Raw genomic sequence first — 14,119 nt, 5'->3', positions numbered from 1 at the left:
AGATGTGCAGGTTAGGTGGATTGGCCATGATAAATTGCCCCTTAGTGTCAGGGGTACTAGCTAAGGTAAATGCGTGGAGTTATGGGGATAGGGCCTGGGTGGGATTGTGGGTCATTGCTGTGGCTCTGGAGTCACATGTAGGCCAGACCAGGTAAGGACGGCAGATTTTCTGGACTGGACATCAGTGAACCAGATGGGTTTTTACAACAATTGGCAATGGTTCCATCATCACCGTTACACTTTTTGATCTCAGATTTTTATTGAATTCAAATTTGCTGTGATGGGATTCGAAACTGGATCCGCAGGGTCTGTTGTAACGTGGACAACACTTGCAAGACCCGAACTCCCACTCATTTTTTAAAAATTCTCTGAAAAGGCTGTGATCATCAAACTCCCGAAAATGCTTCAACCCTCATGGTGAAGGGACTCTGTGCCTCCTCAACCCGCTGTTGCCGTGCCGCCCAGCTCTCAAGTTCGGCCCTGTTGCCAAAGCCTCAGAAAACTTACCCTCTTACGTTTTTATCAAAGACACATAATCAGAAGCAAAATAAATTTGGCCAGATTTAATTTAAAAGGTTTACTGTGAAGAAATATGAATATTTGAAGAGGCTGTGTTGTCACTTGTGACAGTGCCATAAAAAATTGAATTTTTTTTAACATGATTGTTTTACCGATGTTTCTGCTTTGTGCTTTTATTTTCAGTAACGTGAGAGATATTGGGTTATTACATTTTCAGTACACAACTGTTATTGGAGGCCAATTATATCCTCAATATCTTTATAATCTGGTTCCAGCTGCTGTTGCTAACGTTAAAAGCTGTAAATGAGACGGCTGCTGGGGATATCGTTACTGATATTTCCTACAGAGCTGAATCCAGAAAGAAAGACGTCTGGAAACCCTAGACTGTGATGATATTGGTGATATTGGAGTGTGACATCTTGCCCTTGAGGGCAGATTATTCTCATTGTGCAGGAATGTAAGAGATTGCAAATGAGAAGGAACCCACAAGCACCATGCCTCCTGTCTGCTTTTCCATCTGTTTCAATGATTGGTTGGACCGTACTCCATCACGGACGTGCAAACCCAAAGTTAAAGTGTATTTATTAGTGTCACAAGTCGGCTTACATTAACACTGCAATGAAGTTACTGTGAAACTCCCCCAGTTGCCACACTCCGGCGCCTGTGCGGGTACACTGAGGGAGAATTTAGCATGCCTCTGATTTCACAGATAACCTAAAGGTTGTTCCTTCATTCTTGATTCCTTTGTCCAGTTTCTCTGTAGCTACCCTACTGAAATCTTTTAACACATTAAACACCTCCAAAAAGACCACACCTCCATCCATTTTGTACACTGCAAGTTTAAGCAATCTCCCCCCATAGTTTAACCAGTGGAGACTTTGGTCCACCAAGCTTTGTTCATTGGGCATTTGAAATGTGAATTGTTGTCGGTTCCTCTCACATTTGAGCAGGTGCTTTGTCCACCTGAACAGGAGACCACTTTTAAAGTTCTTTCATGGGATGTGGGCATCACTGACAAAGCCAGCTATTGTTACCCATCCCTGGTAGCCCTTGAACTGAGGGGCCTGCTCGGTGATTTCAGAGAGTGGTTAAGAGTCAACCACATTGCTGTGGCTCTGGAGTTGCACGGAGGCCAGACCAGGTAAAGAAGGCAGATTTCCTTACCACAAAGGTCATGAGTGAACCAGATGGGTTCTTATAACAATCAGTGATAGTTTCACGGTCACCAATACTAAGACTAGCTTTATAGTCCAGTTTTATTAATTGAATTTAAGTTCCACTAGCTGCCATGGTGAGATGTCATCTCAGGTCCCCTGAGCAGCCTGAGCCTTAGGATTGTTAGTGCCACCATCTACCCCTAATTAATTGCCAGCAAGCTCCTCCTGCCCTCCAAAATCAGCAGTGGTGACACACAGTTTTACGGGTTGCTAAATACCAGATTACATAGGCTGGGCTTTGTCATACAGTCTCACCTCCCTCACCAAAATAATCATTTTTGTTTCTTCGGTGCTATCAGTTTTTGATAGATAGAGTCATAGAGATATAGAGCAGGGAAACAGGCCCTTCGGCCCAACTCATCCATGCCGACCAGGTTTCCTAAGCTGAACTCGTCCTATTTGCCTGCATTTGGCCCATATCCCTCTATGCCTTTTGCATCCATGTACCTGTCCAAATGTATTTTAAATGTTATAATTGTACCCGCCTCTACCACCCCCCTCTGACAGCTCATTCCATACACGCACCACGCTCTGTGTGGGAAAGTTGCCCCTCAGATGCCTTTTGAATCTTTCCCTTCTTACCTTAAACCTATGCCTTCTAGCTTTGGGCTCCTCCATCCCTGGGGAAAAGATCTTGGCTATTGGGGTGATCTTATAGAGGTCTATAAAATAATGAGGGGCATAGATCAGCTAGATAGTCAATATCTTCTCCCAAAGGTAGGGGAGTCTAAAACTACAGGGCATAGATTTAAAGTGAGAGGGGAGAGATACAAAAGGGTCCAGAGGGGCAATATTTTTACACAGAGGGTGGTGAATGTCTGGAACAAGCTGCCAGAGGTAGTAGTAAAGGCGGGTACAATTTTATCTTTTAAAAAGTGTTTAGTCAGTTACATGGGTAAGATGGGTATAGAGGGATATGGGCCAAATACGGGCAATTGGGATTGGCTTAGGGGTTTATAAAAAAGGGCAGCATGGACAAGTTGGGCTGAAGGGCCTGTTTCCATGCTGTAAACATCTATGACTCTATGAGTCTGTTCACTTTGTCAATGCCCCTCATGATTTTATAAACCTCTGTAAAGTCCACCCCTCACCCTCTTAAGCACCAGGGAAAAACATCCCAGCTTATCCAGCCTCTCCTTATAATTCAAACCTTCTAGTCCTGGTAAGATCCTTGTAAATCTTTCTTGCACCCTTTCCAGTTTAATAACACCCTTCCTATACCGTTACTAGTAAGGATCAGGGACTTTGGACATCGCTCAATGCGATTACTAAGCTAAGCAAGCAAAAAACAACTAGATAATTCTGTTTCAAAACTGCTGACAATTAAAAATGTTTTATCCCATGGCCTGACATATCTAAATATATAACCAGACGCAAGTCATCTGTTATATATCAAACAGGGTTCATGGCCAAACACTGTAGCGCATGTATCTGTGGTGGCACTGTCTGGAACAATGATGTATGACTCATCAAGTCATGTGACACTCCACCGAATGCTACCTGAGCTTCAGCAAATCATCCCCTGACGATTCCCGTGTCTGCTGGATTGAGGCTGCAGCGAATCTTATTTGGGAGAATAGAGGCAATGCCCCAAACAAGAGAGCCTGCTGAGACACAAATATGGTTGCAATGACACCGTAACTCTGAAGGAAGACTGGTAGAAGTGACCATTTGCACCACCGTTCGATGTGTTTTTCCTCCCCAAATTGTGAGAGGAGAGATCATGAAAACCTGGCCCCCGACCGCCCACCCATCCCCCAGGGAATTTCAGCGTCAGTTTCTGTCAATCACCCTTCTCTTGAACTAGGGCCAATCACCCCAGGCTTCCTGAAATATGTGCTCTAAAGGAAAGATTCTGTGCTCACAGATTAAACTACCCAGCATGAATGATTGATCAATTAATCGTGGGTGAGGGCCCAGACATTTGAAAATATTGGACATCTTCAAAGGAGAAATATCCTCCAACCTTCTGCCTCTCGTAGAGCTATGAATCGTAATGCCTCCATGAAGCTAAGTGCCCTGACTGTCGAATTTAGATTGACTTCTCATTTCCCTGCACTCCCTTCACTGTTCATCGAGGTGTGGCCACCATCAATCTTCTGTCACGAAATTTCAGGTGCAAAGCCTTAGTCTGAGTTTTGTTTCAATGAAGGGGACGGTCCCTGAGCTATGGATTGTAGGGGGCGATCTTACCTTCTCATCCTACCGGTTGATGGGCGGGTAAGATTGTGCAAGAGGCAAAAACTCGGGTTAACATTTGATTTCACGATCTTACCAGGCCTGGATATCCGGCGTGATCGGGCACGAGGCTGATTTCAATATTTAAATACATTTTAGATGGAGTGTACCCTGGCACTTCCAGCCTGGCATTGCCCACGTGGGCATCCTGGCACTGCCCACCGGGGCTGGAGGGGACAGGGCCTAAGGGGTAGTGGGAGGGAGCTGCGCACTCTGCAAATGGCAATTGGCCAGGTCGGGGGGGGGGGGGGTGGTGGGGGGGGCGGTGGGGGGTTGTTTGGGCATCGATCAACTGGGATGTGGGATATCCGGGAGGGTGGGGTGCCTAACAGATCTGTCTCTGTTCTGTTGCACAGAACTGTGAGAGATCTGCGTATGCACAATTGTGCCCTCTATTGTGAGCAGCTGGCTTTCCGGTGAGTTTAGGCCCCCTCCCCCTCCTGGTGGAAAACAGATTGTGGAACACCTTTTGCACAAAGTGGCGTAAGATTGTATTTTCAAATTCGCCCAAAAAATGGACCTGAATCTCTCCCATTTTCATCCTTGTTCGGCACTTAAAATTTTTTTTGGTAAGATCGCCCCCTTAGTTTTCATAGATTTCAGGAGCTGGTTTGTTTTCAAAGAATCCTACAGTACAGACAGAGGCCATTCAGCCCATCGATTCTGCACCAACCACAATCTCACCCAGACCCTATTCCCTTAACCTCACATATTTACCCTGCTAATCCCCTGAAACTAAAGGGCAATTTAGCATAGCCAATCAACCTAACCTGCACATCTTTGGAGGAAACCGGAGCACCTGGAGGAAATCCATGCAGACATGGGGAGAATGTGCAAGCTCCACACAGACAGTGACATGAGGCCGGAATTGAACCCGGGTCCCTGGCACTGTGAAGCAGCAGTGCTAAACACTCTGCCACCTTTTCTCTTGTGTTAATGCTGATGGACCAATTTTTTGAAATTTTCTACACTATTGTTTTGATCTTTGGCGAGTTTATTATTCAGCGTGTGCAGCATGATGCAGGGCAGGAAGATCCCAGGTGCAATACATGGTTGGAAGGGACATTATTATTTACCTCAGTGCCCCTAGGCTGCAGAAAGAGGGAAAGTTAATCAATGGCCCCATTTCTCATGATTATTACTGTTGGAAAATGCCGAGGTTTGGATTTTGGGTAAATATTATACCTCCGTTGTTCTGACCCTCCAAATAAAATGGGTTTTTATCAGGATATTCTTTCATTTTTTATCCATTCATGGGACATGGGCATCACTGGTTGGCCAGCATTTATTATCGACTGCCAGTTACCCTTGAAAAGGTGGTGATGGGCTGCCTACTTGAAACGTTGCTCTGGATTGACCCCAATGCCGTTAGGGAGGGAATTCCAGGATTCTGACACAGCGACTGCGATAGAATGCTGATATATTTCCAAGTCAGGATGGTGAGTGGCTTGGTGGGGAATTTGCAGGTGGTGGTCATAGAGTCATAGAGTCATGGAGGTTTACAGCCCTTCGGCCCAACTTGTCCATGCCGTCCTTTTTCTTTAAACCCCTAAGCTAGTCCCATGGGTGTTCCCATGTATCTGGGAAGGGTGGCACAGTGGCACAAGGGTGGCATGGTGGCCCAATGGTTAGCACTGCTGCCTCACAGTGCCAGGGACCCAGGTTCAATTCCAACCTCGGGTCGCTGTCTGTGTGGAGTTTGCACATTCTCCCCGTGTCTGCGTGGGTTTCTTCTGGGTGCTCCGGTTTCCTCCCACAGTCCAAAGATGTGTGGGTAAGGTTGATTGGCCATGCTAAATTGCCCCTTAGTGTCAGGGGATTAGCAGGGTAAATACATGGGGTTACGGGAATAGGGCCTGGCTGGGATTGTGATCGGTGCAGACTCAATGGGCCGAATGGCCTCCTTCTGCACTGTAGGGATTCTATGATCTGCTGCCCTTGTCCATCTAAATGGAAGTGGTCATGGGCTTGGAAGGTGTCTAAGGATCTTTGGTGAATTTCTGCAGTTCATCTTGTAGATAGTACACACTGCTGCTATGACCCAGCATGTAATATACCCTGTCTGCTTCTGAAACTAGGTCTGATGGCCAATGGTCAGCGAAGGTGGTTAGCAATGAGTTCTCTTAGCCAGGCTGGAGTTACCTGTCCAAAAATAGCTGGGATCTTCATTTCATTATTCAGATCTTGATATGGAAGATTCCACCACTCTCCCCCACCCCCCCCCCCCACCCCATGCCCACTCCCCCCACCCCGTGCCCCTCCCCTGCCCCCTCCACCCACCCCATGCCTCTCCCCTGCCCACTCCATTTCATCTACTACACGGCCTAATTGCCACTCAAATCCATCCTGGTGGATTATTTTTATTGCAGGTGTTCAAAGCTGGAATCATGCAGGAGCCTGGGAAGGTGATGGCCCAGTGGTATTATTGGTTGACTATTAATACAGAAGGTCAGCGAATGTTCCGGGGATTTGGGTTCGAATCCAACCATTGCAGAATTTGAATTTAGTTTTTAGAATATCTGGAATTAAGCACCTACTGATGACCATGAAATCATTGTCGATTGTCAGAAAACCCATCTGGTTCCTTAATTTTAGGGAAGGAAATCTGCTGTATTTACCTCGTCATTACCAGAGCCACAGTAATGTGGTTGATTCTCAACTGTCCTCTGAACAAGGGCAACTAGGTATGAGCAATAAATGCTGGCCAGCCAGCACCGCACATGTCCCACGAATGAATAAAAAAAAACCTTCAATTCAAAGGCTCAGCATCGTAGCATGACCACTGTTGTTTAGTGGCAAAATAATGATCATTACTCTTTATACCTGGTTACACCTGGCGTGGCACAGTGTTCAGCACTGCTGCTTCACAGTGCTAGGGACCTGGGTTCAATTCCCGGCTTGGGTGACTGTCTGGGTGGAGTTTGCACATTGTCTGTGTGGGTTTCCTCTGAGTGCTCCAGTTTCCTCCCACATTCTGAAAGATATGCTGGTTAGGTGCATTGACCCGAACAGGCACCAGACTGTGGCGACTAGGGGATTTTCACAGTAACTTCATTGCAGTGTTAACGCAAGCCTTACTTGTGACTAATAAATAAACTTTAACTTTTACATTATTCAGGGGTTGATCACATGGAACTTGGATGATAAGTTTACATGTTCTTGGTGCAGAGGTGACCATGCGCAGTTTTAGCGGTGGCAATATCTCACTCACAAAATAATCGCAAGTCCCAGCCCATTCCTATTTGACCTTTCTGTTTCCTTCTGTCCATTATCTGATGGCACTAATCCAGTCAATGCTTCGAGTGGGATGCAGAAAACTGAGCAAGGGAATGATTCAGGCAGCGATGCGACGCTTATTGTGGTCTGGCGAGTGGGTGATTAATTGAAGTAGTTGCTGAGGACATCTCATTTTTATCTTGGCGACCGTTTGGCATTGATCTCCCTGTTTGGAGCATACAAGTTTTCCTCACTCTGGAATAAGTGCAGACTTTCAGAGCTCGCACAGGGACCGTCCTTCCAACAGCGCTGAACTTGGGTTTTTCTACAGTGAAAAGCAAATTACTTGAGAGTGCTTTTCCTGTGCGTTGAATAGTCCCCATTTATCTTTCTTATCTTTTCTTTTTGCCGGAATTGATTATTTAAAAGCAAAACGAAGCATACTTGCTGTGAACATTTTTGTAAACAATACTGCTGAAACTCAGACCCTTGTTGCCTAGGTGATGCTGGCTGGGGGAGATAGAACCCTACGGTGGAATTAGAAATATTTAGAATAGTTTCAAAGAGGGAAGAAAAATACTCTATTCTTTACCATTGACAATAAGCACAAAGAAAAGAGTGTGAGTAATGTGGCGGATATATTTAGCTCACAAGTATGGCTTGAGCTGAATTCATGGAACCTTGTTTGAAGTTGTTTAGTTATACACCAAAGTGTAACATGGTGAGATGATCTAAATTATTGTACATTGTCGAACAGGGCATTTTGGAATCGGGCCTTGCACATATCCCTTGTATTTACATAGATTCTTTTAAAATATTGAAATATTCCAAGGTATTTAAAAGGTGGGGGGTTAGACCTACACAACAGTATGGATGGAGTCCGGGTAGGTGAGCAAAAGTATGAACATAAGGAGGTGTTTGAGCCATAGGCAGGAATTTTACCCGCACGCCCGCCCGAGGCTCGTAAGATCGTGCCTGAGGCCAACGGAGAATGCCGTTCTGCGAGCCTCGCCCGCCCCGAAATTGGGGTGGGCATGCTGGTAAAATCAGGACCATAGAGCCACAGGGTGGGATTTTCAACCGCACTCACCCCAAAGCTGGAAAATCCTGCCTCAGGTCAATGGACCTGTGAATGGTCCATGTACCGCCCGCTATCAGTCCTGTGGCGCGTGGGATGGGATAATTCCGCCCATAGAGTTTTACAGCACAGAAAGAGGCCCTTCAGCCCATTGTGTCTGTGCTAGCCATCAAGCACCTATCTATCCTAATCCCATTTTCCAGCACTTGATCCATAGCCTTGTATGCTATAGTGTTTCAAGTGCTCATCTCAATGCTTCTTAAATGTTGTGAGGGTTCCCACCTCAACCACCTTTTCAGGCAGTGAGTTCCAGATTCCCACATCCTCTGGGTGAAAAAGGTTCTCCTCAAATTCCCTCTAAATCTACTGCCCCTTACCTTAAATCTATGTTCTCTGGTTATTGACCCCTTTATCGAGGGGAAAGGTCTCTTTCTATCTACCCTATCTAACTCCCTCATAAATTTTGTACAACTTGCTGAGGTGCCTCCTCAGCCTTCTGTGCCCTAAAGGAAACAACCCCAGCGAAACTAGCCTCTCTTCAGAGCTGAAATGCTCCCGCCCAGGCAACATCTGGTGAATCTCCTCTGCACCCTTCCGAGTGCAATCACATCCTTCCTATAGTGTGGTGAACTGCACACAGTATTCTAGCTGTGGCCTAACAAACGTTTTATATTGCTCCATCATAACCTCTCTGCTGTTATAGGGTGGGGAGAGGTCTGGCAAGGCTTTGTGGTTTCGGTAGAGAATTCCAGTTGGTGGGGGCAGGTGGCTGAAAGCTGTGCCAATGATGCGAGAACCAAAGTAGGAGGAGGGGACATCCAATAGTCAGAAGAGTGGGAGTGGTCGGGGTAAGGCTGGATTGGAAGAGGCTGTAGAATTAGAGCTGAATGCAATGGATAAGTGGGATAGAAGAAGCTTTGTTCCCTGGTCTTTGTCTCATCATTAACCTACAACGTGTCCTGATATTAACATCTCTTATCCCCCATTCCAGTTTTGCTTGACTTTATTTTGCATATCCAAATTATTCCTCTGGAACAATTCCAGAATCCAGAACTCCAGATTTCCTTGCACTTAAGTGTAAAGTGTGTGCCGCACAGCTTTAGCATAATACTTAGGTGGCCAACAGATGAATTGTCCATATTCACCCCCTTCATTTCTCTTTAAAAGCAGATTAGAGTGGAATTTGAGGTCTTTAAAATGTTAAGATTCCATCCAAACTAAACCCCACTTGTTTATTACGAATTAAAATTGTCCCTCTATATCTCTGCTTGTTCCTCAGTTCCAACTGTGAATATTTGTCCAGTCTGCTTTCTGTCTCCTCTTTGTGTTAAAGTCAAGACTGCCTTGTAACATGACTGCCTTATTCTTCCACTGGAGACCAACACTTGTACCGTTCGATGTTCCCTGCCTCATACGGTCCAAAGGCTTTAAAAAGCCAATCTTGCTATCATCAGATTTGTCTCTCCAGTTCTGATTGTTTTAAACTTTTTGCTACCTGGCACTGGAGTCCTTGCAATGTTGCTTAGCTTTTCAACTGAAGAACAGGCCAGTTTTCTGCTGGCCAACATCAAACATTGCTGTTATCAGTAGCGATACAACTGGTTGGTGGTCTATAGAATCCCTACAGTGCAGGAGGAGGCAAGTTTAGCCTGTAGAGTCTGTACCAACTCTTTGAAAGAGCATTTGATCCATGTTCAGGCCCAGACCCAAACATCTTCCACCACCCATCATCCCACTCTCCCCATTCCCATAACCCTGTGCATTCATACATCTAATGTCCACATCTTTGGACACTAAGGGGCAATTTAGCATGGCCAATCCACCGAACCTACACATCTTTGTACACTAAGGGGCAATTTAGCATGGCCAATCCACCTAACCTGCACATCGTTGGACTGTGGGAGGAAACCAGGGCACCTGGAGGAAACCCACATAGACAGACACGGGGAGAAGGTGCAAACTCCACACAGTCATCCAAGGCCGGAATTGAACCAGGTTCCTTGGTTCTGTGGGGCAGCAGTGCTTGCCAGCCTGCAACTCTGCCACCTAAAAAAATAACGATGTCTATAATTAATATTTTATAAATTGTAATAACACATGAGTACAAACAGAAAATATAGATTGTCTGCACGGTCTCTGAGAATGGATCTGCCATTGCACTAAGCTGCCCAGCATAGAAACATGTTCATTTTTATTTCCATTGAAAATCTGTTTTTGGGACATCCATTTGGGGAGGAAATGGGGGATGATTCAATGTCTGCAGTGGATTTCCATCGTTGTGTTTTAACGTGGTTCCTGGTATTTGTCCAAATTTACTATCCCAGGATCTCAGATTACTGTTAACCTTTGGGCATGTCTGTTCTTACAAGCCTATCTGATGTGTATAATGAGGTATCCCACATTGCTCTGAATTCCCACATTTCCTGTACTTAATTATTTTTTAAGTGTATAATGAGGTATCCCACATTGCTCTGAATTCCCACATTTCCTGTACTTAATTATTTTTTTCACCCTTAATTTCCTTTCAGATTGGGTTTTCCCATGATGCTTGTTTCCACCACTATCGGGATGTGCTACCTCCTTGTGGTTCATGTGGTCCTGGGGTGGAACTCGTGAACTGACCTCAAAAGAATAAAGGGAGCACTGACCTCGGAAGAAGATGCTTATTTTCAACAACCCGTGAGCCAAGCAACACCGAGTAACACCAACAAAAGAGAACCGACTATTCAGCTCACAATGTTAAACAGCAAGCCCTGTACGCGTCTACGGACTGTACTGAACAAGAGTGTGAAATGTGCCACAATGTCACAACAAGGGAATATTCTACATACCAAAAGCACATTTTGCTCAAACATTTGAATAACTCGTTTTCAGCAAAGGCAGACACAAACATCATCAAAAATGGCCAATTGTAATTTGTTCAAAATCTTTGTATGTTTTTAGACCTTTCTACCTTCGAGTGGTCAACCACCCCAAGTGTCACTGATGTTTAGTGCCCATAAGGCAGCAACTGAGGTTCGATCAATATGACGATTAAGTGCAGATTATCAAAAAAAAGGAATTAATGTATTCTCAAATATTAAATAAAACCTGTTAAAATCAAAGTGTTATCAATTCACTTGCATACAATTTGATGCTCACTTAATATCAGCAACTCATTCACTCTAATTAAATGAGGATCAACCGTAAAAATGGTTTGGGATTCCTCTGAGTTCTGTTGGGTGGACAGTAGGCTGGCTCCTTCCACCATCTGCTTCCCCGTAGAGAGAAAGGAAAAGTATGGGGTAGTGAAAGAAGAGATTGTCCTATAGAGGGAGTGCAGCAAAGGTTTACCAGGCTGATTCCTGGGATGGCAGGTCTGTCATATGGGGAGAGGCTAAATCGGTTAGGATTGTATTCATTGGAGTTTAGAAGAGTGAGAGGGGATCTCATAGAAATTTATCAAATTCTAACAGTGTTAGACAGGATAGATTCAGAAAAAATGTTCCTGGTGGTAGGGGAGTCCAGAACTCGGGGTTGTAGTTTAAGGATAAGGGGTAAACCTGTTAGAACTGAGGTGAGGAGAAATTTCTCACCCAGAGAATTCACTGCCACAGAATGTAGTTGAGGCCAAAACATTGTCTGATTTCAAGAAGAAATCAGAAATCTTGACAGAAGCCAGAGGATGGTTGTAGAGAGTTGTTTTTCAAACTGGAGGCCTGTGACCAGCGGTGTGCCTCAGGGATCAGTGCTGGGCCCACTGTTATTTGTCATTTATATTAATGATTTGGATGAGAATATAGGGGGCATGGTTAGTAAGTTTGCAGATGAAACCAAGATTGGTGGCATAGTGGACAGTGAAGAAAGTTATCTCCAATTGCAATGGGATCTTGATCAATTGGGCCAGTGGGCTGACGAATGGCAGATGGAGTTTAATTTAGACAAATGCGAGGTGATGCATTTTGGTAGATTGAACCAGGGCAGGACTTACTCAGTTAATGGTAGGGTATTGGGGAGAGTTACAGATCAAAGAGATCTAGGGGTACATGTTCATAGCTCCTTGAAAGTGGAGTCACAGGTGGACAGAGTGGTGAAGAAGGCATTCGGCATGTTTGGTTTCATCGGTCAGAACATTGAATACAGGAATTGGGACGTCTTGATGAAGTTGTACAAGACATTGGTCAGGCCACACTTGGAATACTGTGTGCAATTCTGGTCACCCAATTATAGAAAGGATATTATTAAACTCGAAAGAGTGCAGAAAAGATTACTAGGATGCTACCGGGACTTGATGGATTGAGTTATAAGGAGAGGCTGAATAGACTGGGACTTTTTTCTCTGGAGCGTAGGAGGCTGAGGGGTGACCTTATAGAGGTCTATAAAATAATGAGGGGCATAGACAAGGTAGATAGTCAATATCTTTTCCCAAAGGTAGGGGAGTCTAAAACTAGAGGGCATAGGTTTAAGGTGAGAGGGGAGAGATACAAAAGTGTCCAGAGGGGTAATTTTTTCACACAGAGGGTGGTGAGTGTCTGGAACAAGCTGCCAGAGGTGGTAGTAGAGGCGGGTACAATGTTATCTTTTAAAAAGCATTTAGATAGTTACATGGGTAAGATGGGTATAGAGGGATATGGGCCAAATGTGGGCAATTGGGATTAGCTTAGGGGTTTTAAAAAAAAGGGCGGCATGGACAAGTTGGGCCAAAGGGCCTGTTTCCATGCTGTAAACATCTATGACTCCATGACTCTATATAGCTCTTGGGGCTAAAGGGAAATTAGGATATTGAATTCAATGATCAACTTCTAATCCCATCCAGAGCCGAGTCCCATAACCCCACAATTTACCCTGCTAATCCTCCTGACACTAGGGTCAATTTAGCATGGCCAATCACCTAGCCTGCACATCTTTGGACTGAGAGAGGAAACCGGAGCACCAGGAGGAAACCCACGCAGACACGGGGAGAACGCGCAGACTCCGCACAGGCAATGACCCAAGCCGGGAATCGAACCTGTGTCTCTGGTGCTGTGAAGTAGCAGTGCTAACCACTGTGCCGCCCTTCAAAATGATCAAAATGAATGCGGAGCAGGCTCGAAGAGCCGAATGACCTACTCGTGATTCTATTTTCCATGAATCTACAAGGAAAAAGATTGAATCCACATGAGACTTAAAGAGAGGAGGCTCGATCACGCGGAGAAACCTTTTCAAAGGAAGCAAGAGCTGGAGACGAGCCTAAAATTTGATCAACAACATGAAAATGCTCACCTTCGACCTTTCTCAACGCGCCTATCTTCCAGCAGGTTACCATGACAGCAAGGGTCAACTCACTGATACTATTTATAAATGAGAGTTTGAATGAAGTTACTGGTACTCGGAACACACACTGACTGTTACAGAGCAGAACAACAGGACTTTAAAACATGCTGTTGATTTAAAACAAATGTCTCCTAGTGTGATAAGATGCCCTTTCTGATTCACCGTGAGCAATGCCATGTAAATGTACATTCCCCCACTATTGGCCTGTTCCCCTTGGCAGGTGACAATCCACTTATAGAGTCATAGAGTCATAGAGGTTTACAGCATGGAAACAGGCCCTTCGGCCCAACTTTGATAGATCTTTTCTGCCTATACTTATATCACTAGATTTTTAGTATTGATCCAATTCTTCATTCCTTGTGCTTCTGTGGGACTCTGTTTCACATCTATATTGCTGGCGCCCGAGCACAAAGCTTCGAATTTCTGGACCCATTTGAGACATGTTCATTCTAATACATCCGTGCCTCAGTTCACGGGCTGCACGGCGGCACAGTGGTTAGCACTGCTTGCCTCAGAGCCCAGGGAACCGGGTTTGATCCTGGCTTGGGCCCCTGCCTGT

The 14,119-nt window shown here is 45.1% G+C and overlaps 1 protein-coding gene across 1 annotated transcript in view; it reads left to right on the top strand.

Moving 5' to 3' along the window:
* The window catches only part of oca2 (oculocutaneous albinism II), a 331,959-nt gene extending 320,596 nt beyond the window's left edge, over nt 1-11,363 (top strand). The window contains exon 21 of the mRNA XM_078221469.1: nt 10,797-11,363. Coding sequence (XP_078077595.1) covers nt 10,797-10,884 — 88 coding nt within the window. The 3' untranslated portion in view covers nt 10,885-11,363. The remainder of the gene's footprint in view (nt 1-10,796) is intronic.
* Nucleotides 11,364-14,119: the final 2,756 nt, after the last annotated feature.

Source organism: Mustelus asterias, chromosome 10, assembly GCF_964213995.1.
Source record: "Mustelus asterias chromosome 10, sMusAst1.hap1.1, whole genome shotgun sequence".
NCBI classification, from domain to species: Eukaryota; Metazoa; Chordata; class Chondrichthyes; order Carcharhiniformes; family Triakidae; genus Mustelus; species Mustelus asterias.
The sequence above is the reverse complement of the archived record's forward strand: the minus strand, read 5'-3'. Positions and strand labels throughout refer to the sequence as shown.